Source organism: Perna viridis, chromosome 4 (assembly GCF_037379345.1).
Source record: "Perna viridis isolate PV_CMFRI_1.1 ecotype Kerala chromosome 4, ASM3737934v1, whole genome shotgun sequence".
NCBI lineage: Eukaryota > Metazoa > Mollusca > Bivalvia > Mytilida > Mytilidae > Perna > Perna viridis.
Genome location: NC_142448.1, coordinates 10086973 through 10112986, shown reverse-complemented (window position 1 = coordinate 10112986; position 26014 = coordinate 10086973). Strand labels below are relative to the sequence as shown.

The 26014-nt window shown below is 34.0% G+C and overlaps 1 protein-coding gene across 2 annotated transcripts; it reads right to left on the bottom strand.

The window, feature by feature from the left end:
* On the bottom strand, positions 1-24631 carry LOC148618790 (uncharacterized). 2 transcript variants are annotated; one of them, XM_088577999.1, is made up of 6 exons: positions 24575-24631; positions 11744-11908; positions 9983-10134; positions 7593-8524; positions 3422-4276; positions 1-1357 (listed from the first exon to the last, which is right to left on the bottom strand). In XM_088577999.1, the coding sequence occupies exons 2-6, from the start codon at positions 11840-11842 to the stop codon at positions 1065-1067; spliced, it is 2331 nt and encodes a 776-aa protein (XP_088434125.1). In that variant the 5' UTR covers positions 11843-11908; positions 24575-24631; the 3' UTR covers positions 1-1064. The 2 variants fall into 2 exon arrangements, with proteins under 2 accessions (XP_088434125.1, XP_088434126.1); XM_088578000.1 differs by lacking the exon at positions 24575-24631 and having other exon boundaries at positions 11744-11977.
* Between the last annotated feature and the right edge of the window lie 1383 nt (positions 24632-26014).

Sequence of the window (26014 nt, the reverse complement as noted above, 5' to 3'; positions counted from 1 at the left end):
AAAACGCCATTCAAATTTATTGAGAACTTGTTTAAAACAAGGGCTACACTCGTAATATAACAAACAGTTCTTACTGTACTCTCACACATGTGTATATAACAGTGTAAAGACTAATGCGTGTGTTACTTTTATAAATACTTCCACAACGTATGGAGAGAACATTCCAAACTTTCTAGTCTACATAACTATAGTACCTTAAGATATACCAAAACATAACAGGCACATGTCTAGTGACTAGAAATCATGAAGGAAAGTTTAACAAACTAAATGTCTTTAGTTAAAAAGGCCAGAAAACAGCCATTTTATGTCACTGAATTACATGTGTGCTATAAAGCTGAACTGTCGAAATTTAGATTCAGTAGAAAATATGATAAAGGTTTAAAAGTGATCGAAGAGCAATAGATATAAAATAAATGAATTCAGTCCTTGAAAATTGTTTTCATTAACTATCTGTTTAAAAGACACACATATATATAAAAAAAAAAGAAACTATTCGAGCAAGCAAGTTGCATTCATGATGAAACCATTCTGAATTATTATGACAACAGTGTCATAACTAACACAGAAAGTAGTTAGAAACTACTGTATCTAAGTAATTACTGCCACGGTTATCACATTATAGAGGATGGCTCAAACCCAAATTAGGTTGCTATGTAAACCAATATCACTGCTGTTATTCAGGTAAAAGATCTTGCGATATTACCTGTGACAAAATCCACAATGCAGTGCAGAAGGTATCCTCTGCTTGGCACGCGCTCAAAAACAGATAAGAAGCAAGTCTATTGATAATCGAGATCACGGAGAGGTAGCTGCAAGCTAATAACACAGAAGAGGGAATGCTTTTAAGTTTCCATAGGAACGAAAAAAAAGTAAATAAAAGAACAATGTTAATATATGTATATATATATACACGAGTGTAGAAATTTAACGTTATCACTCAGTCTATCTGTCTCACATAGTTATCACAACTAAGTTACCACCCGGAAAGACTTACAATCGGAACATTTGGTTGGAAGGTGTGATTACATTGAATACAGTTGAAACCAAACCATGATAAATCCAACTCATAAATCGCTCCCCGGGATTTCTCCCATAGTTTGCTGATGGCTGTAACTATAGTTAGTTTTTTTCTGATTCCGTCCCGGATGCGTTCCGTAATTACTTTCCGTAGTTACTGTGCGTTTAACAGTTTCAGTTTTTGTAGATGAATTTGATGTTTGCGGACCAGAATTCCATGCACGAATTTTTCTATTATAATTTTCTTGTTTTACGGGCGACATAGGAGCAAGAGGGGGGTTTTCTCTAAAAGTCTGTTGCGGGTAGCTCTCTGACTGCGTATATGTCCGTGTTTCTGTACCTACAAAAGAAACAACATACGATCAACATGATGAAAATTAAAAGGAAAAACAACTTGACCCTTCTTATGCCTTTTCCATTATTTTTCAAATACTTGAAAGAAATTTAACATTATATTTTCTTCGTAAATGTGTGTGTAGAGTGGGGAGAATTAAGAGTCTAACATCACATGATATCAAGGATACAATCTGCAGTAGTTTGTTACAGTAGTCTATAGTCAACTTGTGAATAGCCGTCTTTTGCCATACTTGTTATGTATTAAACTCAATGACATGTTCAAACATTATGTACTGCATTAAAATGTGCCATAATTAGTAAAAGTACATCTTTAAACAACTTTTTAAATTCTCGCTCGAGACCGGCGACTTCAGAGACAAAACAGTCTACAGGTTAGGAACTTTGACTAGATACCATTTTTTTTTGTGCTTCTAAGAGTATCACAAGTACATGCAACATCGACCTATTACATTATATAAACAAAGATGTGCTGAAAAAAGGGGGCATTTATCCAAGACTAATTTTCTAAATAGTAATTAGGGAAGAAGCATTCGATGATCTTTCTTGTTATCTTCTCTACGTGTTGTTAGTAGTACTTGTTAACGCCAGTTCCATAAATTTTATGAAATGGGTCCAGTGGCTGAACATTTTTTTACTTTTAGAAGCCAATGTCGTGAACGACTTCACATTGTTCTCATTCCACGATTAAAAGGATGAGAGTTAGAAAAAAAAAAACAAAATTAGATACCATTAATGCCAACCATTTCTATCGAATCACTGTGAACTCTGATAGCATTATCAATAAAAATCTGTTTGTAATGGTAAACATTTGCAGATGCCAGAATCGATTAAAAAGATGTTCAGCTACAAGCTGATATTTTACGTAATCAGTGCTTAGCATACGATGGAAGTGACGTCAAACAGATAAAGTGACATACTGATGTTCGGTGCAAAAGTTTTCACATGAAATAAAATTATTTTATAGGAATATAAAGTTTCATGAATACCATAATTATAGCATTAACAAATATTATTCCCACACTGACTTACAAATTCGTGTCATATTTGCAATTTGGTACTGTTGAAGTTGAAAATAAGCTACTTGCATGCTTTTTCCCATTCTTTCCATATGTTTTAAACGAAGTTTTGTTAATTATACACAAAAAATGGTCTACTAGCAGAAACTCAAACAAAAATAACATTAGCTGATGGTTAGATTAAACATATTTGTTGGGATTAGCAATAAGTTGTCAAACTAATTAGACCTACATGTACATCTCTTTTACGTACGTGTCACTTATTTCGTTTCTGGTAGGTTATCAACTTCTCAAAACACCAAGGTCAACAGAAGTTATTCGGTGCAATTTTGTTTATGTTCGGTGCTGTCAATACATTATACAATAGATAGGGGTTTTCTACATCTGTCAAGAAGTTTCTCATCAATATGACTTATGGAAATACCATTTGATCTTTATAAGGGGAGCTAGGTTCAAATTTTTGTCAACTTTGAAATTTGAAAGTTTTTTGTTCATATTAAAAAAAAATTCCGGCGCCTGGAGAATAAAAATATTCTGAAAAAGCAGGAAAGAAATTTGACCCTAGCCCCTAAAAATGAAATGGCAGATAACTATAGTCATGGTTTGGATGTATTAGTATGATTAAGTACTCATTAATAACAGATGGGTGTATACTTACAATACTGTCGCTGAAAGCAAATAAATCTTCAGTATAAGCTCTAAAACGCACGTTCATTCAAGCAAATCATTCAAAGAATCGTTCAAGTTTCATAATAAATAAAAAAAAAAACAAACCTGCATCAAGTCATTGTAAGCAAACTCCGTTTTTTCGATTAAAGGAAGTTTAGTTCTTTGTGAAGCTGAACTGCAAACTGCAATCTTTAATAAGCTTTAAACCCATGCGAGAAACACAATTAATTACAATTTTCCAAAGTCAGAGCATTAGTAAAGTAACATTAAATATTCCATAAGCATTTAAACTTAAATATTTTAGAAAGAAAAAAAAGTTTATCAAACGAGCAAGATAAACACACGAAACATTAAAAACTTACGTGTTGTAGTTTGTTGTACAGGACACCATCCTCTAGCTTTTCTGTTGAAGTCTTCTCCTTGCAATAACTCTAACTCACTTGTATTGACGAGTTTTGTTTTGGGACGCGACGCACCGTAGGGCACAGAAACAGGTTGTGGTGAAAATTGTCCTACATGCTGCAAACTTCTGTTTATTTGTTGTAAATTGTCCTTATGATCCAAATGATTGAAAGCTCCGTCAACAGTACCAAGAGGGTTATCCATGGCTGCTTCCCAAGGTGATTTGGTAGGTTTAGGTGACAACATGGTCTCAAGTCGAGTGGACCGGTGAACAATATCTGGTCGTTTTGCGTTAGATTCATCGATCACCCATTTTTCTGACCGCGCCTGACGCTTCTGGAATAATTTGGCACCACGGTTTTTAGGAGACTGAAGATCCGCGACCAAACTGTGACATGTATTTGGTGACACAACTCGATGATCACACCTCTTCTTGTTTAATCTAAGTCGTTCGAATTCATCTTGGGATAAGCTCATTTTGTGGCCCTCCGGATCTGTTACTGCAAGCCTTGCCTTTATATTTGGTATACGAAAGGTAAACAAAGGCCCGGCACCCCCGTCCGTGATAATAAATTCACTATCCAGGTCGCGGAGGTCAGCTATGTCGCCCGCGGATGATGCTTTCGTCTCCTCGTCGTGTATCCACTTCGCCGATTTTCGTTTTCTCTTGGCAAACATCTTGGCACCACGTGCTTTACGATTAGCAGCCGACGTCAGTGATTGGGCAATTTTCTTACATAGTTCCATCTGTTCCTCGATAGTGGGGTAATTAGACTCAGGTGTGTCAAAAAAGGCAGAATCAGAGTACATCTTCTCTAGAAAAATAAAAAAAAAGAAAGCCTCATTCCAAAGAAAATACTGTGGAAAAGATTAAAACATAGATTAGAAATTACTTATGCTAACATCAATGGCAAATAGGGCTGTCGCCAGTAGTTTGATATATTTTTTTTTTACAAGCACGACCAGTAACTTTATATAATTATTTTTATTACTAGTATGTAAATATTTCACAGTTTTGCGATCAACAACATGTAGTCGGTTATGGAAAAGACTAGTATAGCCAGTCTCTGAAATCTGACATAGGAATATAAGCAAATGACACTCTAATTTTATATGTTGTTCTATGATGAGGGGAAAATGTAACGAAGGAATCTTAACTTAAGACGTCGGAGAAATCTGTCTAACATTGTTGTACACCAGAATTGTACGCATTAGTTTGGTATAACGAGCTATACTATATTTACATTCTTTTGATCGATAAGATTCTTGCTTTGATGAACTGCATATCAGTAGTGTATTGTGGGGAGAACGTTCATAGAACGGACGGATTTTCAAATAGTTTTCGGCAAAATAAATATTTTCAGAAATACTTCAAAAACATCTTGTAGTTTCGTTCAATTCAGGACTACAATAGTAGTGTTTTTGTTTACATATATAATAAAATATAATAACCCCCTAGGATTACCCCTCGGGTACCCATCACTCTGATTGTCCTTGTTCTTCCCTAATTATGTGGATTCGTTATGTACAAGCTAATTATAATAATTGCTAGTCAAGGATGCACGTATGCTCTCTTACGAAAATAGATACATGTAGAAAATTTCCAATTTACAGCACTAGTACAGATCATTTTACGGTATAAATCCAACTAAGGATAGAAAATAATAAATAGTTTTAATATTAAAATCCTCTTTTGATATTACACTTTTTGTACTTCATTCAACTTAACATTCAATAAAAAAAAATAAATATCGATGTCCAGAACAAATTTTAGACGTTTATAACCTACACATGTATGAGACAGACTGGGATATATGTTTATGAGTAAAATATTTGATATTTTATTTCTAAATAAACAGTTTCCTGGAAAAGTTAAAAAAAAATAAGTAAATAATAAAATCAAATAAATAAAATCAAAACAAAATACTTTGAAGGGTGCAGCTTGAGACGACTATAGTTTGGGTGAGTATGGCCACACCACTGAAGCTTGATACGGTCATTCATTTTGATTGCGATTAGAAAGATTTGAAATGTAAACTTTTCGGGCCCTAAATCCTATATGCGGTTACAGTAAGAACTTAATATCAACCCTAACTTTCCTTTGTGGAATGTCAAATTGCGATACAGTTTAACAAAAATAGATCCATCCCGTTTTTCTAGTGTTACCATCAAGACATCAGGAAACTGATTGGTTCTAACTCCTATTTTGCTTTTATTGGAGTTATATAGTTAAATTATATGAAATGCTGGTTTTTTTTTTTACCCCTAATTCAAAACCAAAATCAATATCAACCTTTCTTTCGTGATTTGGAACCTTGTAAACTTTTATGAAGATCATCAAACTAAAATTCAAGTTATGCAGGAAAACCAAGTATCTACAGACGACGACACGGATTGACGACGACAGCGTCAAACTAATATAAGACCGTGCAACGCATTTTTTTTTGCGGTCGTTTTAATAGCTTTTGGCACTTGGGTATAATACAAACGGGGTAACAAATACGAACAACTACTGATTTCCATCTGCATATGCTGAGAAAAATCAAAGTATTGAATCAATTCATATCGATCGTTTGAATTTTTACGTCAAATTTCAAAAATAGGCATAAGCTAAAAGTAAAGAACGTGGATCGACTTGAAACGTATCTAGGCACAAGCTTATAGTTGGAAATGATTAATATTAAATTAGATTCTCCATACTGATTACGAAGGACACTAGTTAACCAAAATTCACGTGGCATCGTAGCAGTGCACCAGTTTCCGTAATATTCAGGTCCGATGTCGGTTTAATAGGACATGAAACACCTAGGTGAATGAACACAGACCTCTCCTACATCCTGCATAACTGAACTACAAACTTCTGGATGTCAGGTCCTTCCAAGTTTCTAAATTCTAAAGTCGAAATTCAATTTATCGACCTCCAGTTCGAAACCGTTAAATCATTCAAACTTAAGCCACAATCGTTGAAATAAACCCTGTCCTTAGATGCATGTACCTCTCAACTAGCTACAACTACTACTGTTTCTCAGTTGGAGAGCTATGTAAATGTATCTCGAGTGCTACAAATTGTCGCATAGACACATATGAGTCAGTTAAAAGCGCTTAGTTTCTGGACACCAAGTCCCAGAGACACGTACAATAACATGAACACCAAAGTATTGACCAGCATGTCGGTCTAATGCAAAGAAAGGCTCCGTATTTTATAAATGCACGATACACTGGGTGATACATCAAGATGGTTTCGGGGGTTTGGCTACCCTTTTGTTCAAAATTTGACAAGAACAAAAAAACCACACACACACACACTTGTAAAACCGAGACAAACAATAGCCTGGAACCTCTTTCAACAAAACTCTACCCAATTTTGATTATCACTTCACTTCTTATTATTGAAATTACGATTATCCTTTTTTGCAATTTTCTAAGTGACAAAAGGAAATTATTTCCCGAAACGACACACGTAGACCAAAACTAATTAGAGGAACCATGTAGCTGAGTAACTGAGTAACTCTTGGCAAAAGCGCGTTTTATTCGAGAAAAGACTTGAAAGAACTGATTCTGTCATTGCCATGATGCGATTATGGTAACTGCAATTACGATTATCAGTTTAATACCGGCGTTATACAAGTTCGGAATGTAAATATTTGGATCCGCTTGGGCCTGCATGAAATATATGAAGACAGCTATTCTAATTGGTACTCAACATGTCTACGGACGACAATACACATACGACGATAGCGCCACACCATTAAACAACCGCAAATTGTTTGCGGACGTATAAAAACTATATGTTTCTCATTGTTTTAGCCTACCAAATCTAAAAAAATAGCAAGTGGAATATTTTCATTATGTTTGTTTAAATTGTTGCGCGGTCAAAGGTTCTTTGATATTTATTGAACTGGAATCATCACAAAATTTTATAGACAAAAAAGGAAAAAAATAAAGAAATCATGCAGTAATTGACGTCTCTGAAACAATAAATTTTGTCCATATTCATTGTTAATATTTCAGCGAATCCATGCCTTAATATAATCCAAGAAATCATAATAAACACGCTCAAATGGAAATCATCGGATATTGACATCTTAAAATGATTGTGGGGTGTCAGAATATTATGACATCAATTCTTACTTTTTCTCATGGTGAAGCCAGTTGATTCTGTATCTGGCGTACCTGGGCAAGTACCCTCGCTCTCGGGCAAACTTACAACCCTTCGGATTGGGAGCGGTGGCAAAGGAGGTGCTGGAGGTATTTCGCTATGGCCCATTTGCTGGTTGTAAAGGTTCTGTTCATTGACAAAATCTTCGTAACTGATCTCGACCTTTGGAGCAAACACAGGTAAGTGACTTTGATGATGGTGAAATTCATCTTCATGAGGATGGGTATCAATTATTTCGTCATCATCGTCGATCATTTTTACCTCTGGAAAGTGATAATCATGACTAAACATACACGGATCTGGAAAATATTGACGGTCGTATGAATCAAAGACATGAATGTTCTTCTCGAAGTGTTTCCTCTCTTGCAGCGGCTTTGGCGGAAGAGGCGGTCCTTGCTTCACAGAGGTCGGTGAAGCCATAATCGTATTCTTAATATTTCTCACGCTAAAATTCGGAACTTTTACTGGTGAAACATTTTCTTTTGAATAAAATTGTTTTGGTTGCCAAACATTAGGGGATGATTGAGTGGCAACTTTTGGGTGAAATTCTGGAGCATGAGTGATTGTTTGTCTCTGCTGAAACACAATCCTTTTTTGTTTACCGTCAGCCGTCTGGTCTTGGTATTGTCTGGTTTGGAAATGGGTAGTTGTATTTCCTTTAACATTGGTAAAGGACGATTTCGTAACTTTTGGTTGAAACGGACTCGGTGTTCTATTTGTTATTGGACTAGACCTGAGACTAGAGCTTGGTGTTGGTACTTTAATCTGTTGTTGATATGGACTTTGTGATCTTTGCCCAAACGACACAGGACTCGCTCTTAAATTTTGGGGATTTCTGTCGTCAGCTTGGAGTGTGACATCATGACCATTTACAACTTGCGCTGGTTGACTTCTTTTTCCGCCCCTGTAAATAAACATATAAAGACGAATGCTAACCCTCTAACTATATGCAGTACTCAAATATAAAAATATGTAAGAGAGTTTCAAGGCAAACTTGTTTGAAAAATATATAAATTTAAAAATGGCATTCATATTTATTTACCATAGGCTGTTACTCCACTGAAGAAAAAGAAATGAAAAAAAAAAAACAAGATATACCCCAAGCAGTCTGTTTGTAAATCATTCGTTTGCCTGATGCGTGTGCATTCTCCGTTTCTAGGGCGACTACGAACAGTTATTGTTTTAAATATCTTTATTTTAGACAGATGTGCTACTATGATACCACATGGTAGTTTTGAGAAATCAATGTTGGATAAAATCTTTTTTATCAAATAAAAAACCTTAGGACTACACGAATGAAGTTGTAAAAAGAATATATATTCTTATTACTATGCCATTTTTTAAATTAGAGGAACCCTTTCAATTAACTATCAATAGATAAATCTTAGCATCTGAAATTACTTCATGGGCATACTAGAAGATGAAGGACATGCACTTTCTTTTACATCGTCTTTATAAAAGCCTTCGGGAGAATTTTTCCGGCATTTTGAGTTTTTAATTAAAAGTCATATCGCTCACAGCAGGTAATATCGTAAATACACGTATCTGAAGTTTCATTGTCACAAATTTAAATTCATGATACGTGCAATAATATTGGGTGTAAAGGAAAGTCATTAGCTTAGGGCAATATCGTTATCAGTCGTTGGCAATATTCCTAATTATCAGTCCGTTTTTTAGTTTCGGTTATTGAATAAGCTTGCGCATAATTATACCCTATAAAACTGAACAAAAAAGACAAAACAAAAACAAAACAAAACAAATAAACAAACAAACAAACAAACAAACAACAACAAAAGACAGCAAAGATATAATTTCTTGTTCATAATTACTTAAACAAAGAATTGTTCTTTCTTTTTTTTCTTGTTATTTAAACTTTTGGTTTATCAAATTGTTGATTATTATACCCTTCTGTTTTATGCCAGAAAATATTTGATAAAATATGTTATCACATAGAATTTTCCATATCGCCCTGGTATGAGCCCTCGACTGCGAATCCGGCTGATGCCAAGGGCGATATGGAAAATGCCATTCAATAACCTTTAATTATCCAATGCTGTTGGCGTTTCAATTAAAAGAGAACGCTCGCTAAGGCTAATATTTTTTTTATGTAACCGACCCAGTTAATCTTTTCATAATGTTATTCCATATATTTAGTATACAAGTTGATTAGAATATAAAGCTTGCCTAGATCATAAATGGACTTAAGCCAACTAATGGTCAGGTTAACTTATACAGTGGAACAAGATCGAAAATCCTTTCAATGAAGTTGAAATACGTTTTTGTTGGTCGTTTAAGTGTATCTCTATAATGTGAAAGGACACAAGCCTGACTAGATTTCCTTTCAGAGTACGGGAAAACTTACCTGGAAAGCTCAAACGCTAACGTGCTTCCGGCATTATCGACAAGAAACATGGCGTCTTCATGAGATTTTCCAGACATTAAAATTCCATTGATACTCAAAATTTCGTCGCCTTCCTCTATACCAGACAAATCAGCTTTGCTCTTCTTCCGGACCTAGAAATTATGACTATATTAGATTAAAGAGAAATGATAATGATAAGCAATAAGAAATAAAAAGAATTTCTAGCTTGATTAAAAGGCAATGAAAAATAATTAAAAAAAAAGTAATCACAACAAAACTGTGTAATAAAAAAAAAATCTACGGAAATCAGGACCAACGAAAAATATACATGTAACTTCTTACTTACAGTAAAGGAGTTTACTCTGTCAGATTGGATATACAGATTGATATGTATTTATAAAAAGCTCTGTTTTTATCTTTTTATAATTCGTAAGTTGTATTACACAAGATATATGCCCTTGAAACTTTTTCTGCGTAATTGTATTTGTAGAACCATATTCAACTTTTTTGACTTGACCAAAATGTGCCGGACGAGTTGTCAAGGAAAACTATTTTCTTGTTTTTTCTATCAGATACACACACAAGATGTACCTGAATGCTAAATATTCGATTAAAAAAACTATGATAGTTCTGATAAAAATCAGACCGTGTGCTTAACATCAAGATGATTGCTTTATTACGCAGCTTTTTTCAAATGTTATAAAAACATTTATCTCATACAGGTAGGGCTATAGGTACCATCCAATGTTTGCTATAATGGTTACAAAATGCTAAATGCAACACCATTCTGGGCTCTCTATGCATTTGTGTTGCTCCATTTTCCCTCTACTTGTATTATTTGCTTATCTCAGCAAAAGGCAAAGAAAAATATATCAAGTATATATCAAGATGGAATTCTTCTACATCGTTACTGTTGCTTGAGTATTTTTTGTTTACGTTGCCATGGGAACAAAATATTTTTGTCTGATCCTTGTGTATAACTGCCAAGACATAGCAACCACTGGCTGTGAAGCGCGTAATAACATTTATGTAACTAATAATTGCTGGTTATAGAGTGCATCTGTTTTTAATTTTATGATACTAACGTTTACTCCTTCTATCAATTAGATTTGAAGATAATCGTTGATTCATAATTAACTCATAATTGAGTGATGATTTATGATAAGCAGTAGTAAACATTACTTCACTACTTCTGAATAAAAATATGATCTAGAAAGTATAAATAATAAACAACAGAAAAAAAACGAATCTCCATTTGAACAAGAGGGAAGGCTATAAAATATTGTGAAAAAAGCATTTAATTTCGAAGACAAGAATGCTAACGTGAGATCAAACATCCGATGTACTTAATCATAAATTATTTTAAAAGATAGGTAATATTAATACTAATAACATATATTTAGTTCTACGACGTTAAATACTAATATGCTGTCATGCATCGCCAATATAATGGCTGTGTATCGTGAATAACTACTGATAGCGTACCGCTAAGAAGTAGCTACCACAACAACATATTTCTGTAGGTTCAACAAACATTCCCACGAGAAGACTGATTTTTTTTCTACAAGGGATCTGATATTTGAGTAACATGTTACGGTAACTACATGTACCACATGGAATAATTGTCAGTCACCACTAACTGGTCGTCAAAGAGAAACATACATGAAAGTAAAGCTAATAGTGTTGAAAAAAAACACACACTTAAACTTTTGTAAGAAAATATAAACTAAAAACATGCTGTAAGACTAGCAATGACCTTACCTTGGCGACTTGTAGTGGGATGGTTTCTCCACCAAACAACCGAAACCCCCATGGGCTACCTCCAGTTAGTGTAATGGTAAATCTATTTCCAATGCCCATGTTTTTATGTTTTATTCTGTTACACTGCCATGTCTACTGTTCTGATGCAGGCTGTTGTCGGTAGCCCTGAAAAAGTAATCCAAATGGTGAGGTGTTAGAACGTTTGTTTACATTATCCTCTAGATGATTAATCCCGTTGTTTTCTCAGAGGACAGAGGCTGCTACCACGCTGGGGAAGGTAACCAGATTGTTCATATGACTTAGCTATAGAAACGGTGCTGATTAGTTATGACAAGTTATTATCTAAGACAGAAAGATGAAAATAAATGCTAGTCTAAAGTGAAGAATTTACTGTATATATTTAAGTATTCGAGAGTGATGTCTATGTACACAGAGCTAGTTCTTAAATAAATGTTTCCGATGTACTATTGAAATGATGCTTCACCACTGAAACTAATGCCAATAAATATGTTTCATTTGTCCTTTGCAAAAAAAAAAAAAAAAAAAAAAAAAAAAAAAATTAGCAGGACTAAATAAAATAACAGATTTTCTAAAAAAAAATAATGTTCGTTAAATAATAACTCGGTTCATACGCCTAACACCAAAAATTATATTTTTTGAAGATGATGATAACATAGGATGGGGAGGAGATGCCGGGGTGGTTTAGAGGGTCTGAACCTTCTAGAATATTTTACCGATAACTTGTAAGCCAAACAGAGTTTTATATCGCAATACACATTACATCTGTCAACATCGGCATTAGTCTGTAAAAAATATTGCCTGTTGATAGACAAGTCATCTCCATGGTATCTGTTGATGATTTTGATAAGGGCTTGTTGATTCTATTTAATTCAGTTAGTAACCGATTTATAATTCAAATCCGATTACATGAACTCAAGCACTACGTACCAGAACAATATCCGCTTCATTGGTATATTAAGAAAAATGTTTATCTGACACGCCAGGTTAAAAAGATGGTTGGCCATCAAGTTAACTTTATACCGGTAATTTAAAGTCGATTCAGTCATCCACACGACCAAATAACCGAGAGAAAGGTATTTACCACATGCTAAATAAAATTAATGCTTATAAATTCATACTTCCCAACATACCAATGATGAAAACCCTGACAGCGAGAGGTCTGGGGGAAGGCTCAAGGTCCTCGTCCCCCGGTCCGAAAACGAAAACAAGGAATTTGAGGACATTTGATTATGTTTCAAAGGAAAAACTTTGATCTGGACAACTATTTTTTTCTGTAAGGTAGCCTCCTTATTGGGAATACGGATATAAATTTGTTTCCCTAACAATTTATAAAAAAAAACCCTGAGAATATTTTTCTCAACCTTGAACCTTGAAAGAGGGTCAAAATCTCTGAGGATCAGGATGAAACCCTGAGTGTTAATTGGCATGTTTATACATTATACCATTCAACAGTACCACACAATAAATGTCATGCAAATAATGTTTTTATGATACATTTATGGAATTTCATGAAAACCCACACATTTTATAAAGTAATAGTTCAGTTTTATATTTAAAACAATGCTTGTTTTCCCCACTTGTACCTTAAATCTTAAACTGTGGGGGTAGAAAGGATAAAAAACCTTTCTGTGGGGTGGAATAAACATTGTAGTATAGAGATCCATACCATTTCACTCAACCTGATTATTGTTAATAAACATGAAAGCTTGTTTTTAGCAATTTTCAATACAATCAATCCCAGTTTCATCTTCGTAGAGATATATGCACTTAAGTCAGTAGTTTATAAATTTTGTTGTTTTGACCGTTTTGATTAGTCTTAACCCCCAAAATTACGACCGATCTAGCTTTTGTGGAATGGGACCTTTTGAAGTTTTTTTTTCCACCAAGAACAAATGTAATTTATCGCAAGAAAAAAAATTCATCGCAAGAAAAGTTTCTTCGGGCTACGGCGCTATGCTTTTAAAAAGCACTGTAACAATAAAGTTGAAAACGATAGCACTTTCCGTATATCCGTTACACCCTTCATTTCGTGCATTATAAAGCTATGACATCGTTGCTTCTAGCAGATTCAGTTGGTAATTTGACTGTCTTTGTGGATATAAACCACTGGAATCCCCCCCCCCCCCCAAGAAAAAAAAAAATCATTTGCACGATATGAGAGACGCTGGCCATTAGCTGACTATTCCTATACTTGGTTTAATTTTTGTTTTCGTGCTAACATATATATACTCAATGCTGTTAGACGTGGTTTGCACTCATATGTGGTATTTGTAATTCATGCGGGACTGAAGAGTTGTTAAAGCCCTTGGCTATCATTTTGGGTCTCTCACGGACGGTGTAAAGCAACAAAGCGTTTACACAGTCCCCGAGGATCGTAATACCGTGAATGTGGGTCATGGTGTATTCTGGGAAATTAAAGTAGTCATGTGACCACGTTCATTCATTCAATTCATTAAAGATTTAATGTCGATCCGTGACCGAGTGGTCCAATTTGTGATCTGCACGCTTATATTGTACAGCCTACAGCATTTGCTGAATCTTTGACCCAGCAAAATACTTTTCGGGATAAAATCAACAGTTTCAAGTGCATGTAAGACAGATAGGTAAGTCAACCTTACTGGTGCATGAAAGTCAATGTGATGAGAAATCTCCAAGGCCGAAAAAAAATAAAGTTATGTCTCCGATCACCATTCTGAAATTTTTTAGGGTCGGTAGGTAGGGATTTATTTTTATTTAAAACTTTTGAAATGAAATAAGTCGTTATAGTGACACCAAACTCAGAATACAATGAAAACCAAATATGCAAAGTCTAAACAACTACATTGTAATAATTTTAGACATAGTCAATGGCCAAATCTCATTTGGGATTTGGCACTTCAGATATTTTTTGCTTTGTGGTTTGAGCTCATTTTATTATGATACTGTTCATATATGTGCAAGATAAAATAAATTGCACATGCAATGTTCTTTAAAAAAATGTTTTATAGCCATAGTGATGCCATGTTTTTCTTAGAATATTCAACAGACATTGATTTTGAATTGCAGTTAGATTTACTGTATATGATTATAGATGTACAGTAAAACCATACACTCGATCAACAAAAGCAGGCATTGATATACAACTACATGTATGTTAAAAAAAAAAAAAAAAAAAAAAAAAATAAAAAAAAAAACCATTTTGATTATTTTTGTAAAGTATTGAAAATAAATGTCTACTCTTTTTATGTTATATTTGCAGATAGACAAATATGGATGAATCGCTTTTCCGTTAAATGGATGAAGGTTTTGTTTAGTATCACGACATTAATACTAAAATAATAATAATAATAAAATATAACTAAGTTGTATTAAATTGTGAATTTACAGGATTTAATGAAATAGTGAATGTTATGTTGGTTCTGAAACCAAATGATACTGGCAGTGTCTCTGGATATATTTTATACCGCTGCAAAACAAGTACTATAGTATACAGTTTTTTGTCCAAGGAAACATTTTTCAGGCTACAAATGTATATAACTATTTAGAAGTTGATTAAAATTGTTTGATACAAGATTTAATTGGAATATTGATTTTGAAGTGTTAACTGTGAGACAGTATCGGTGGATTTAGTCTTAAAGTCCTTCCAATAACGGTATTGTAATTTTGTTTCATAAGAATTTCGAATGTTTTCTGTTGAGTACATGACTGTAAGTGGGAAATATTTCCATTACGCAGTTTTATTCTCCTTTGTTAGAGAACTGTTTAACTATGACTAATATAAAAACAAAGATCTTATAGATGTAAATTCTTAGCAAATCATACACAAGTTGATCCTAAGGAAGAGTAATTGACAGGATTTTTAGGAAATTGAAAACGGAGCATTCACAAACCCCAAATTAGCCTATATATACACATATATATGTATTTTTTTTATATAATAGTGTCACCGCAAAACATTGTATATTGGCATGGTGCTGACAGCGGCGTCGGCGTCTCCATATTCACTTGGTTTTCGTGCGATGACTTTATAGTTTTTGTTAATCAATTCTTATGAAAATTTTGATATGATTTTACTAACCACTAAAGAAATGTTCTTATTTGATTTTGAGTTATGGCTCCTAAAATAAAGGCCATCCATGTAACTGACAGATACCACACTGTAGGTTTCTGTTCATCTAAAAAAAAAACTGAGAGTCCAGAATTTTGTTAAGCTAACATGTATAAAGTTCAACACATCCATGCAAGTACAACTTCAAGGAAGAAACACTGTAATATGTATATGACTTGTCTTATGGCAATCCATGGTGGAATTTGTTCCCCATTTAGATGTTTAGTAAGACATGTTAATGGATATTTATCAACATGTACATAATTCAATTATCGATATCAATAAATGGAGAAGTTTTCTAGACAATGCAAACACGTTCAAGACAAATCGTATGTATGTACAAATTTGCTCTTCGGGTAATAACCGTCTGCGTCCACACTTGCCCCTTCGGGCAATGCCAGTCTGTGTCCATACTTGCCCCTCGGGCAATGCCACTCTGTGTCCACACTTGCTATTGACAGCAAATAACTTGTATAACCTACATACGCATGTACCAGAAATCGTTTATCTACGTAAGAAAGAAACAAATCTTACATTGTGCATCAACAAAGAAATGCATTGTAAATTTTGTGGGGTATGGAATCAATATGATTGTAACTGAAATTAGTTCTGACAGATTTATTTCTGTAGGACAATTCTAATTTAATAGCACTCTGGGAAATACGATTTAATCATTTATACAGAATGGTGACAGATAAACGTATAATGTCTTAACCAATCTTCAATGTATATACCAAGTAAAAGTCATCATTTCTACAGGCATTTTAAATTATTTCGAACGTATTATTTTATTTAGCAAGAAATAGAACAAAAAAGTGTGTAAAATAAACACAAGTCAGGTTAACCGTATGTTCTGCCCCAGCAAAGCCAAATATCCAGGTCAGTGAGGGCGGACCATGTTTTATAGTTTGACTATTGTGACTGTCTTTACTCTCAAAGTTCATTTCGACACAGAATTTCAAGAAATATAAACAGTTACATTATATGGAAAATGAGATCCTGACATTTTATTTTTCTTTCGATTCATTCGTGTCTTTTCATTTCAAGAAAATTAGGATCCCACTTTTCTATTTCACAACCCAATCATAATCAAATCCTAGTTCTCTTACGACGACCGCGTTTACTGAAAGAAAATATTGTAAATAAAAGGCGTCTCCAAGATAGATTATTTAAAATTCAATTATAATCCCTAACAAGAATAAGAAAGTACAAAATTGTTCTGAGATAAACATCAACCAAAAGCTTTATTTCATAAGGAATGGGAGCGTGACAATTGAATTAAAATGATTCGCGGGACACAGCTTGATATGACCGCAGAGGTCCAACATTGTACAGATGGAACACACGTATGTGTGTACATGTATACACAACGATCAAACTCGATACAGCGCCCCCTCATCATTGTGTATTACACAATCAACGGACACAAAATAATGCTTTAAACTAAACACCGATTAACCAACATTTAGAATCTGTAAATGTAAAGTCACGATAAAGTGGATAGCCGCACGATAAAGCTGCTGCGGCGTGTAATTTACTATTACGTGTAATACATAGTATACATTCCAAATGAAACACTTAGCCACATACAGTAAAAAAACATATAAAATTTAACCGAACCGATCAGTACGACGTCGTCATGCTGAATGAATGATTTAAACGAAAGCCCACCAAAAAACCAGAACTATTTTGAGCGGGAAATTACAAGAACGGGTACAACCGTAACGACCACCCCTACACAAATAATGCAAATACCCAGGAGAAATTAATTTCATTCTAATTCAATACTTCAATGAAATTATAGTTTTCTGGTAACAACCCCTCATCATTGTGTATTAAACAAGCAACGGACACAAAATATTGCTTTAACTAAACACCGATTAACCTAGAATCTCTAAAGGGAATAAATGTAAAGTCATGGTAAAGTGGATAGTCGCACGACAACACCACTGTTGATTAACGAAAGCCCGCTAAAAACCCAAAATATTTTGAGCGGAAAAATATAAGAACTTTTAAAAACCGTAACGACCACCCCTACACAAATGATGCAAATTCTAAGCCCCATACATTTATACTGTTATATAAAGCCAAAAACGGGAAACTTCAGTTTTGTTCTTTTTATTCTTTTCAAATTCCATCTCAGAATGTGACGAGTCTATTGGATACATTGTTAAATAGGACCACGTTTGGTATAGGGAAACAAAGTAAGCAAAAAATAGTCTGAAAACTATAATGCGATGTTAGAACTGTCAAAGCAACGGGCAAATGCATATATTATATAAATTCATTCGTCTAGATAATGGTCAAAAACCAGTTTTATGAGGTGATTGATCTTTGTAAAAGATGCAGAAAATAACAAAAAGTTAAATAAATGTCTGAACAACTTCAACATCACCTTGGTAAAAACCACACCGAATATTTCGGTTGACCGATATTCATCCTCATCATTACAAAAATTAAAAATCTCATTTATGTCATGCTGAGGAGAGATGTTGGTTTATGTAGGGTATCGAAATTTGCTATTTATATGATTTGTATTTTTATATTCTATCCGAGATATTCTTTTTAATTTTTACCATCATTGGTGATTTTGAACATATGCACCGGTACTCTTTTTAAAATATTTTTACTGTCATGCTGCATATAATGGACAAATTATAATTTCTGAATATTTGTCGCACATGGTAATTCCAATTCTTTATAATCAATTAAACTTTCCAAAAACCCATAAAAACGTCAAAATTCCGTATGTCAGCTGTAACACACTGTAGGTCCAAAAAAGCTAAAATAGTGAATTGCGCTATTGCAGAGGGTACGAAATTCGCCAAATTTTGCATGGAATAATAATTTCATGTGTTCTTTTTGAGATAATTATCGGAATTGCGTTAATTTTAGGCAAAAAATATATTCAATGCAAAAATGAAAGTGTTGGTAAATGGTCAGATTCCTAAAAGTGTTCAGTAATCAAATTTTATTACTAATGTAAGAACTTATTCACACAATATTCTTTTCCGATTAATATTTCGGCAATTCTACGTCGGCATGTGATAAAATTTTCAGTACAAACAAAAAAGTTACGTCTTTTTTGAAAATGTCTAGCGAAATGTCAGATGTCAATATTTTCTGGGTTCGTTAAGAAAAGTTCATGCTCCAAAGCAATTTTACAATCAGTTGGCAACTTCTTCCATGAAATAATGATACTTTGTAATTGTACATACGATTAGGAATACACATATTTCATTTTTTTTTATGATTTAAACCGTTTAAAACGGAGAAAATTCGAACAAACCGAATGTCTAGCGATTTGTCGAACTTTCACTTTTTGAACGTTTGGAACGTTTTCCGTCGATTGGGAAATGGGAAAATAAAATGGAAATAGTTTCTGCTTTAGATAACAAGAACCAGATACTTATACTCGTCTCTGCAATTATAAGTATCGAACATGCAAGTGGAAGAGTCAAAAAAATCGAATTCAATAGGATTCAAAAAGACTAAAAGTATCTTCATTTTGTGTTATTAACAAACGAAAGAATAAACAAAAAAAAAAGAATAGAATAAATTCTCATAGTTTATAGGAATTCGATCGGAGTGGAGTGACTGAAACGCAAAATAAAGTTGACAGAACTTTAAAAAGGTATAAAAAGTAGAATGCTAATAGATAAAAAAAATGTAGAAAAGGGAGTCATAAACATTTCTTACTTCGGAAAACGCAAATGAAATGATAATCTTCATCAATGAGCGGCTATCTAATGGATGTTGATGAAAGCCCGATTTCGTGAAGAATAGAAAGCTCTTTCAATCGAAATACTAAGTTGTGATAGGTCAAATTTCTGCTATTGGTACATGTAACATAAAATCATAGATGCACATTTTAATTTTGAAAGTTGCAATGTTCCCTCTCTAGACAGACAGAGTGTGCATATATGTTCAGTTGCGGTTGCATTCCACGCTGCTGTGCAAATGCATGTGTAAATTTAATTTACCAGTAGTACTGATAATCAAATTAATTAATCTGTTCGTTTTTTCTAAGAAATGTTCAAGATGTTTTAATTGTTACCAATCAAAAATTATTGTATATTTTGCTTTACTGTACCCGTGCTTCAATAAGCAAACAAGCCAAGCAAGAAACGAACAGTGTCGACAAACGTCGAATTCCGACGTTACCGAGTGTGCCGCAATAGCGTGCGTAATGTTATAATCTCTCACATATATCCAATTTTCTGGTAACATTCCAACAAAACATTGGAAAAGGTACGTTTTTAGGCTGTTATGACATACACATCACATCATCATCTAGAAAAAAACATTTAGCTTTATGCATAATATCCGTCAAGTTGTAATACACCTAGTCGCTTCAGGAAAGAGAACAATTTGTTACTGGATTTTTTATTTTGTCGACGAAGCCAAAAAAAAACATAAACATACATGTAAAACACATTAATCACCACGCACTCTAAAAATAAGAACATATACGATAGATGAAAATCGTAGAAACGATGAAAAAATGACATTTGAGGAAATACTTAATGTACATGTAGTTCAAAATGGGTTCCTAGTGGTCAATTCACGACCTTCTAAACATCACTGTTAAATTCAATTTTACCTTGGTGTGTACACATATCTCTGTTTATAAGGTATAAGGACTGGCAATACAGATTGAAATCAACGGTTTCAGGTAGGGAGTAACATAAATAGAACTGAATGCCGAACGAATTAAGAAAGGCATAATTAAAAAAAACACAAAAACAAACAACAATTATTAATGGTTATGAAGTGTTCAAGTTAATCCATGAACATAGTCACACCGTCTCATTTTTGACAATGCGGGCGTCAAAAACCACACTCGTATAGAGTATACCCAGCCATACCACCTCACTATAGACCACTCATATATATATACGTCATGAACTACAGTCGTACATAGTACCAACTAATACCGCCTCAGTGTATTGACTACACATATGTTGCGAACCATTGCCATACAGTGCACCCAGCCCTACTGCCAAAAATATACTACGCCAGTATACGTCACCAACCACGATCCTGCAGTCAGTCAGTGTACCCCGCCCTTCTGCCTCGGTACAAACTATTAACGTTATCCATACTGTGCACCCAGTCCGGTTACCTTAGAACAGACCATGCAAATGCCGTATACAGTGCATCAACTCTGCCCGTGTATACTCTATAAACCACAGCCGTACAGTGCAACAACTCTGTCCGTGTATACACTGTAAATTATAGCTGTATAGTGCACCCAACTCGATATGATTTAAACAAATGTTTTCTTCAATTTACTTTGCTCTGCCAGACTCCAAGGTCATACAATATTTTGAGATTTATCAAAACATGCAGATAAAATTCTTCTAAAAAATGAAGTCGATGTTGTTCTGATCTTTATTTCATAAGATTGGTTCTTTTGACTCTAAATCTTAGAATCAGCATACAACGTCGTGATACGCTTCAGAAACGGAATTTTTCAGACAGTGAGACAGTCTGCAGCATACACATGTAGTATAAGTATGATAATTAATTTAGTTTTAATGTTTGTATGTAGGTTTGTATGTAGGCTGCATAAGACCTCATTTGCATTCAATTTGATCATTTTTTAGACATCGCTAGACAACATCATCATTGTAGGTAGAAAATTAGATATTGGCCAAAGACTCTCCGTGAACACGTCTTTCGAAGCACAATAGTGCATTTGTGATTTCCTTGAAGAATTGATAAATGATATCAATGGTTTTAACACATTGCATCTGTTTTCTTTGATATTTATCTGGAAGATGTTGTGCCAAGTTTACAAACAAGGTATACGCCCGACTGAAAATATGAGAAAAATAAGTCAAGGTCAAAAGGTCAGATAGTGTCAAACAACTACTTCAGATACATTCATACTTAGATTATATATCGATCGGGCGTTTTCGAATTGTAACGAGAGAAAAAAGAGAGTTCACAGACATCATAATTATTATAATTACTGTGAGAAAGGTCAATTGATTTTAGATGTAAAGGAACACGGCTAAATTCGGGAGTAATTGCTTGATAGGGGTATTAGCCAATTTCGTTTTTAGCGAAAAAAATCAAACGATCAAGATATTTTGGCAAAGCCAAAGGATACGGTTGTAAAAATAAATCGACTCATACTCCGAAACTGAATGCGATTAAACTAAAGTTAAACATCGATTCGTTTAACATTTATGACATAACTGTCTGTATTCTCATCGCCATCATGTACAATAGAAGTACAGAGTACGTACAATATATATATACAGATTAACACAACTAAACAAAAGTGCTAGCCAGGAGGCTTTATTCATTTCTTAATATTTCTGACATTTACAAAGTTTCAATAGTTTAAAGTCGTGGTCATATTTCAAATTAATTATATTGGGACGTCGATAATAATTTCTACTAATGAACTTATTTCTTGGTTGCTTTAAAAAAGGACCATAATATAGTGATACTTTGGCAAATCATATACTTGCTGTCCTCGCAAAAGTATTATTTTGAATACAATTCTGCAGGGTGAATTATACAGTTTGTTTCCCTACATTGTCTTCCAAACGAAATTCGAAAAGAAAAAAAAGGTTCCTTCAGTGCCCCGCAGACATGTTACTCGTTATCAGATATAAAAGGTTTAATCTTTTTTTTTAAAATATTTTACTGTACATGTTAATATTATGGCATGTAACAAGAGAAACAATAAATGATTAGTGTTTGCACTTTACTTTGACTAGATCATACATTTACATCAATATTTTCAAACCGTACATCATAAGCTAACGTAAGAATGTTTTATCGATCTCTTCAGCGTGATAATGGTTACGGGTACATCATTTTAAAGAAGTCAATTTACAAGGATATCTTAGAATTTCTAAGTATTGCTCCTGAATGAACAAAATGAAAACCAGAGGACAATTTCAAGTTAGAAAAACTATTCCATTGTTGGTTAAGGAGTCTCGCACTATTAACAAATAGCGCTGGCAGAATGGAGAGTATTTTTTGCATAGAGGCCATTTTGTTTTTGAACGAACCAACTTTTTGACAGGTGGATGCATTTCAGCATTACAAGCAGAGCTTTTATTTCATAGAATAAAGTTGAAAATTCAAGATAGTTATATGGTATATTGTTTATTTGTTCATAGTTATCATTACCCTTTTGTTCTGTTTATATGTCTAACATCTGTACGAAGTTTTTACGACAACAGAGAAGTTGATTTGAATTGTTATCAAATACATGTAAGAGGTCAGCGACAAGTTTCATGTGAAATTCACAATTTATCTATTTTCTTTTCATTTCCAAAGTGGGTCGACAGAGTTGTTTGTATTACCCCCCCCCCCCCCATCATGAAAAAGCCTGTTTATAAATATCCTGGAAAAAGCCTGTTTACAAATATCATAGAAACTTCAAACACCTGTTCTATATTTAGATAGAGGCCGGAAACAAATCAATAGGGGTTATCAAAGGGTGCTGTGAACGATTGACCAATCGAACAGACGCTGAACCGGGCCTTTATTGGGCTAGCTTACTGAATTACTGAAGCAAGAGCCCACAGGTAGGCATGCCGTCCCCCTCGGATATATTATTTGACCTCAAGCCAACCAGTTGTCACTCTATCCCTTTAAATACGGTGACGGAGAAGTTTAATCTTTGGTGTGGCTTGGCCATGAATCGAACCCACGACCTTCCGAGGCGAGCACGGTACCCTGAGACCAACGAGGCAGTCTTAACTAAAATAGGGGAGATAACTCTAACATAGGGGTTTTGCATTCTATTAGGAATTGTGTCTCATGAATAAACTACCACGCATTTGTGGTCCTTGATTAATTCATAGTGTTCTCATTGATAAATAAGTAATGAAGTGAACGCTCTTCACACATGATTGTACAATTATGGCGATAACAGACATAATGGTTCAATAACCAATCACAGAAAACGAAAGGATAACGCTTTAATGTGATGCTCTAATCCTATAATGTAGCGGTGTGTGTTGTTTGATCACATTTTTGATTATCATCTCATCATTACTGGCAATCAATGACATGCAATCAAACTTTTATTATCCCAGTTGTGTAATTATGTAAAACGTGTGGATAACATACAAGTCAAGTATAAGGAGTAATACACATTTGTCTGGCAATATGAGATCTCATCTAAGCGTTCGATAGCTTTACTTTTAAATATCCCACCAAAGAACATGTTCAGTTGTGGATCCATATTCCGAAATTGCCTCTGGGGAGGGGGGGCATTCCAGTGGTTTTTGTTTTTTTTTTAACATATTGTCTGGAGCATACAGTATCCGACCAAAGAACCTGTCCTGTGGCGGATCCGGACATTCCGAAAGTTGAAGGGGGGGGGGTCGCTGAATGGCCTAAGGGGGCACTCCAGCGACTTTCGTTTTTCTTATTATATAATTAACAAAACTTTTCGAGCATAAAAAGGGAGTGTTCGGGCTCGTGGCACAACTATATTCGAACACAGAACACAATAAAAATTGTATTGCAACAATTGATTAAAATGACAATTCGCGTTCCTAATGAAAGCTTATTGTAAAAATAATTATGAAGTGATGAAGTAAAACCAAGATAAATGTTTTTTTTTTTAAATTATCTTGGATGACTTTTCCTGCTAAATACAATATCCATTCAAGACAAATTAAGTTCAGAGATTGCTACAAGATGTTGAGTTTTAGTTTATGCAATGAATCAAAAATTGAACTTACCCCTACTTTACGTAAAAATCCGACCTCCACAACGTCACGAAAGAACTTCCAATGAGTATAGCTAATTGATACAGACATATGATATCTGGCACATGTAAGAAAGACTATTGAACGCACGTGTATGTTTGGTGAGATGATTAGACAATAATGTTTACAAGAAAACGTGCTGTGCATGCATATATAAAGATCTGCGTATGATTTCAAGGAGAAAGTCAGCCAATCAAAATTTAGATTGATGCTGAAACTGAAGCCGCCAATTCTTATCGGACTGAAGTGCCGATCGAGGAGCTTTAATTTACTAATTTACCTTTATTTCATGTGTTATGGGACTTTGTTTCGATGCAAACAAAAAAAGGACAAAAATAAAATGAAAAAGAAGCAAACAATTTAAAACAAAACAAACAACATAACAAACCCATAAAAAACAAAACAAAACAAAAACATTAAAATAAACGAATGGAAAAAGACGCAAACCGCAGATTTTTAACAACCTTGAATACATATATGGTAACTATTCGACCCAATTTAAATCACTAGATCGGGTTATTTTGATAGGTCACGATTCACCCATGCCTACTCGAAATTCACCATTTCAACACGTATCCATGTTTAAAGCAAAACAATTTAATTCATAAATCATGTCTTTAGTGTATTTTAAGCTAGTGCTTTAGTTTTTTGTGTGCTTTTTTCTTCTTCTTATTTTTAATTTTTGCATGTAATAGTATTGTAATATGTTTATTCGTTATGTATGTAGATGATCTTTGTTTCCTGTTTTCTTGCGTCTTTGCTGTGTATGTAGGATTCAGATGTCTCTGTATTGTTCCTTTGTTTTGATGCTTCGATAATTTTTGCCAACATTTACTTATATACAAATGATAATTATACGATGAAACTGATCAAAGATATTCTTAACAGTACATGGTTTCATACGTTAAATTGACATTGAGATATGTGACTACCTATTGGTGTTCTCAGTGGTTGTTAATGCGGGGTTGATGTATGATGAACATAGTGGAGCTTTAAACTATGAATATAAACGACAGAAAGATATTCAGAATATAACTGACTAAAATAAACAACATAAATATTTGCAGATTTAATGGTTAATTACAGACTCTGATGTATATTATTTAAATTTCAACAAAAGTTTATTATATTTCATTGATTTCTGATCTAGATTTATGTGCAGCATCAGCAGTATAACCGATTGTATCCGCTGGTACTTAAATTATGGATTGCTATGAAAAAAATAATAAAATTCCGAAGAAGTCAACCCTCATCGTTCCTGGATATAAAAAAGACATCCGAATAGTGTTTTAAGTGAAAGGTCTTACTTCTTGCACACTTGTAATTCCGACTTTTAAATTCAGAATTTCATGTATTATACCAGTGGTGGGGATTCTGCCGGTTGGTACCATACTTTATGGAAAACTTTGTTAT